Raw genomic sequence first — 4,766 nt, 5'->3', positions numbered from 1 at the left:
AGAAGAAGAGCCAGGGGCAGAGTGCATCCTTTGGACACAGGGTCCCTGCGCTGAGAAGCTCCTATACCTAGGAGGCAGAGAGAGCTGTAACACTGGAATCAGTGCAAGACAGCAAGAAGCAGCAGGAAGCATGGCAGAGCCCAGTGACAGAAGAACAGCAGCAGCAGAACCAGGAGACTGGTGCGAGACAGGCGGTGAACTTCCTGGGCTGCAGAGTGAGGCAGCTACAGTGGGCTTGCTATCCATGGAGTGGTTAAGTGTTTGGCTGCTAACCAAAGGGTCGGCAGTTTGAATCTACCAGCCAATCCTTGAAAACCCTATGAGGCAGTTCTACTCTGTCCTATAGGGTCGCTATGAGTCGGAATCGGCTCAATGGCAACGGGTTTGTTTGTTTGTTTGTTTCTTGTTATCCTATATTAGTTTCCTATTGCTGTCCATAAAGGAGCCCGGGTGATACGATTGTTAAGCACTTGGCTGCTAACCGAAAGGTTGGCAGTTGAACTCTCCAGCAGCTCCCCAGGAGAGACCTGGCAATCTGCTCCTATAAAGATTAAAGTCTAGAAAACCCTATGAGGCAGTTCTTCTCTGTCAGCTGGGGTTGCTATGAGTTGAAATCGATTCAACGGCACTTAATAACAACAGCAACACCATCTATACTATAGTAAATCATTTCAATGACAACTAATGCTGTCAAAAGTTAAAACAAGAGGCAAAATCTCCATTCCTATATCAATTTGCAGTGAGTGTATTTTCTGAGCTCAAACTACAGTCCTAGAAGCATTTTTTTGGACCTCAATGCAAGTGTAAAGGAAATTTAACTGTGTCATTGAGGAGCTTCCACCTAAATTTCAACGGACGTGATTAATCTGCACTGTAATGACTTGCTTAAAGACAAATATCAAGAGAAGAATCTAATATAATTCTATAAGTGCCTTCCAAGTAAAGAACATGCTCAACCTTGGGCTGATGATGATCTTGATTCTCCACTCTCCTCCTGAAGTTAGATGAGGTCCGATGCCATCATTTTATAGCATTGTATATTATAGTTCATTCTTTTTCCTATAATCTATCTATATCTTTATATTTATAGTGGGCATATAATTGGGTCTTGCTTTTTAAACGCAGTTTGACTATCTCTGTCTTTGAATTCATGTGTTTAGAATATTTACATTAATGTAATTACTGATATGATTGGATTAAAATCTACCATCTTGCTGCTTTTCTATTTGTTCCAGCTCTATTTCTCTTTTTCTCTATTTCTTCTTTATTTTATATTAATGGAGTATTTTTATGATTCTATTTTATCTTCACTATTGGCTTATGTATAGTTATTTAAAATATTTTTAATGGTTGCTTTTGAGTGTATGAGATGAATTTTCAATTAATTGTTACCTTCCTTAAATAATATTATCTGTTTCTTAGGTAGTTCAAGGACCAAACTTACAACAGTATGATTTAAATTTCTCCTTCCCACCCTGGTGGCACAGTGGTTAAGTTATCCCCTAAAAAAGAATGCCATTTTTCTCACTAAAACAATGACAACAAGAAAAAACCAAACCCATTGCTGTTGAGTTGATTCCGACTCATAGTGATCCTACAGGGCAGAATAGAACTGTCCCATAGGGTTTCTAAGGCTGTAAATATTTACAGGAGCAGACTGCCACATCTTTCTTCTGTGGAGTGGTGGGTTTGAACCACCAATCTTTTGGTTAGCAGCCAAGAGCTTAACCACTGTGCCACCAGGGCCCCTATTCTTCTCATTCATAGACCTATATTATAAAATCTTGTACTCAATTAGTGTTATTACTATATTTTGAATTTTATAAAAAAAAGTTCTGGAAAATTGTTCTCTCTTGTTAAATAAAAACTTATGTAATAGACTTTATTTTGCCTTATGGTCTGTAAATCCTAAAATATTTGCTATCTGACTCTTTACAAAAACATTTGTTGACCCTTGAACTACAGCCTTCAAATAAATTCATCATAGTCCTTTAAATTCCTAGTGTGGCAGTTTCAAAGTCTGTATCATAGCTGAGTCTAGTTCTGTTGATTGATTTCACTGTTGACAATGTGTTGTTCATTTGTTTATTTATTTTTGTTTCACCAAGTGTCTCATAATTTTTGGTTGAAAGCTGGTTATCTTGTGAAGGACAGTAGAGATTTAGGTAAAAAATATTTATGCCGGGAAATGGGCATGTCTTTTCTTCAGTGGGGATCATTGAGACAATTCTGTCAGACTTTGTTGCTATGGTTACCCTCAATATACAACAGGCTTCAAATTTTTCTAGTGTTATTTTTTGCTTACAGGGGTGGACAGTTTTTCTCAGTATCTGCCCCATTCACAGCTATAAGTCTTCTCTTTGTGTCTATGCCTCAGAGAGGATATCTCTTCATGTGTTTACCCCTCCTCCAGCAGGACACTGATGCTACTTGTCCCCAGACACTTGAGAGCCTGGTAGTGTGGGGAGGAGGTAGAGTATTCTTTATTGATCTGGTTCAGCCTCAGTTTTAGGCAGGTGCTGTGTTTCTGGCTCTCGGGGATGGGGCCTCCTCAGTGACTTTCCCCTTCTCTCAGAATAGGGGATTGCTAAAGGTCTGGACTAAGATGGTTTCCTGCTCTTGCTTCAGGGGTAAAGGTTATTTTATGTTCCCTTCCCCCAGCTGCAACAGGTCTTCATTTGTGCCCTGAAGATTACAGAGTTTTTCTGCCCTTCCCCCAGTGGCATAAGGCTTTTTTTTTTTCTTTTTCTTTTTAGGGACAATAGAGTAGAAGGATTCAGGCCAGGCTTCATGCTTTTCCCACAGTAGCTCCTGCTCACCCTGTCCAGGCGTGCTCAGTTAGTGAGGGTTTCTCTGATCTCTTCCCTGCCCCCAGTCTTTCTTGTGAGCACCTGATGGAGGTTTGTGGAGAAAGGTCTGTGAATTGGTGCAATTTTGTCTTGTGTCTGCATCTTCCAGAACTTCTAAAGTCTTATGCTAGCTCACACTCTGCCTTTCCCAGTTCATTAAAAGACAAAAGGCTGCTGCAATGGATATTATTGTGGAAAGGAGAATACAAGGACTAAGGAGAGGGATGGTTATTTCTTATTACACTAAATATTTTAAAGAAAGAAAATGACGATCTTGAGTTTTAGCTTCTTAGATTAAAAGCTGATATGATTTTGCTAAAATAATTTTATATCCCTTGAAACTGCAGGGTTGATGTAGTTGAAAATAAGTTACAGTTTCTGACTTTTTGGTGGCTGAATTACAACATAAATTGAATTAACAGCTTCATCAGAATTCTTACATAAAAGTTAAGGAATTGACTGGGGAAAGTGAGACCCTAAAAATTTAAATGAGGCACATTTGGATAGATTTAGCATGCCCTAACCTCCCTCCTCCCCACCACATTGAATGTCCTTTGCTAACAGAGGCAGTGCCTCCTTCAATTTGATAAGGCAGGTCCTCTCTACTTTAAAACCAAAAACCAGACTCATTGCTGTCGAGTTGATTCCAACTCATAGTGACCCTATAAGACAGAGCAGAATTGCCCCATGGGGTTTCAAAGGCTGTAATCTTTACGGAAGCAGACTGCCACATCTTTCTCCTGTGGAGTGGCTGGTGGGCTCAAACTGATGACTTTTTGGTTAGCAGCCGAGAAGTTAACCATTGCTCCACCAAGGCTCCTTCCCTCTACCTTAGAGACACAGTAATGACTTTATCTGAAGATGTTATATCATAAGGGCATGCCAATTCTCTAACTGTACTGCCCTGACTGGTCTTCACTGCCTCTAGACTTAAATAACTAGAATTAGATCCCAGCATGCTCTAGCAGAACATGTTCAAAGTAGCACCCAGGAGGAGAAGGCTTCCTTCCAAGAAGCATCGCAAGATTCTGCTAATTTAGGATTGGATTCTAAGGACTCTCAAATTTATCAAGAGTACTTGTACCAGAAATTCTGGATTCAGTGTTCTGGTTCAGACAGATAGGGGTGATTCTATCTGTTTACCATTGTTTTAAACCTGAACTCAGTGGCGGCCCACACTAAATGAAGTTGGTATGCCAGGAATTCCTTGGTTTGACCTACAGAAAGGAATACAAAGAGTTAGGGAGAGGAGAACTTTGTAATGGATTTGTGATGTATGACCTGCTCACTCACTTTTTTGACCTTCAAGAGAGCTTTAAGAGAATACCTCCTTCACCAAAACATTGGAAAATAAATTGGTGAGAAACACTGTAATGGCTGTTCTTTTTTGGTTAGGGATGAAAGTGGGAGTTATTGCAATTCAAAAGTGCCCTCCTCCCATTTCTACAGATAGGATGAAGCCCAGGGAGGCAGAGGCCAAGTAGGCAAGAAAGACAAAAGGATGAGCTACCAGAACAGACATCAGGGACACAGAACTAATAAGAATGGATTGGCGGTGGCTAATTTTTCAAGATGTCTCTACGACTGAATAGAAGTTTACTCCTTTGTATAACCTACTTAGTCTGTATAGTCTTCCACCCCAAAATCTAGATTTGGTGAACGAAGCCCTCCCTGACTCGAGAGCTTCAAGTAACTCATGAGAAGGAGCAGGAGCGTCGGAAAGCTGCTGCCTTTTAAGTGCTGACCCTAAATTGGGAGCTCCCTATCAAGTTCTGACAGTTTCCTCGGAAGTACCCTAACTCCACGGTCCTGGGCAAGGCTCCAGCTGACACAGCCTGGAGTGAGGAACTGAGCGAGATCCAGAGCGCGCGACCATTCCCACTCGGGCTGAAGAGCTCGCTGGCCAGAATCCGCAGT

At 41.0% G+C, this 4,766-nt stretch overlaps 1 protein-coding gene across 1 annotated transcript in view; it reads left to right on the top strand.

Moving 5' to 3' along the window:
• Nucleotides 1-130: 130 nt before the first annotated feature.
• LOC101361395 (serine protease 42) overlaps nucleotides 131-4,766 on the top strand; it is a 45,026-nt gene continuing 40,390 nt past the window's right edge. Inside the window, exon 1 of the mRNA XM_023733550.1 lies at nucleotides 131-215. Within this exon, the coding sequence (XP_023589318.1) occupies nucleotides 131-215 (85 nt within the window). The remainder of the gene's footprint in view (nucleotides 216-4,766) is intronic.

Source organism: Trichechus manatus, unplaced genomic scaffold, assembly GCF_000243295.1.
Source record: "Trichechus manatus latirostris isolate Lorelei unplaced genomic scaffold, TriManLat1.0 scaffold00001, whole genome shotgun sequence".
In the NCBI taxonomy this organism is placed as follows: Eukaryota; Metazoa; Chordata; class Mammalia; order Sirenia; family Trichechidae; genus Trichechus; species Trichechus manatus.
This window is presented reverse-complemented; position numbering and strand designations above follow the sequence as displayed.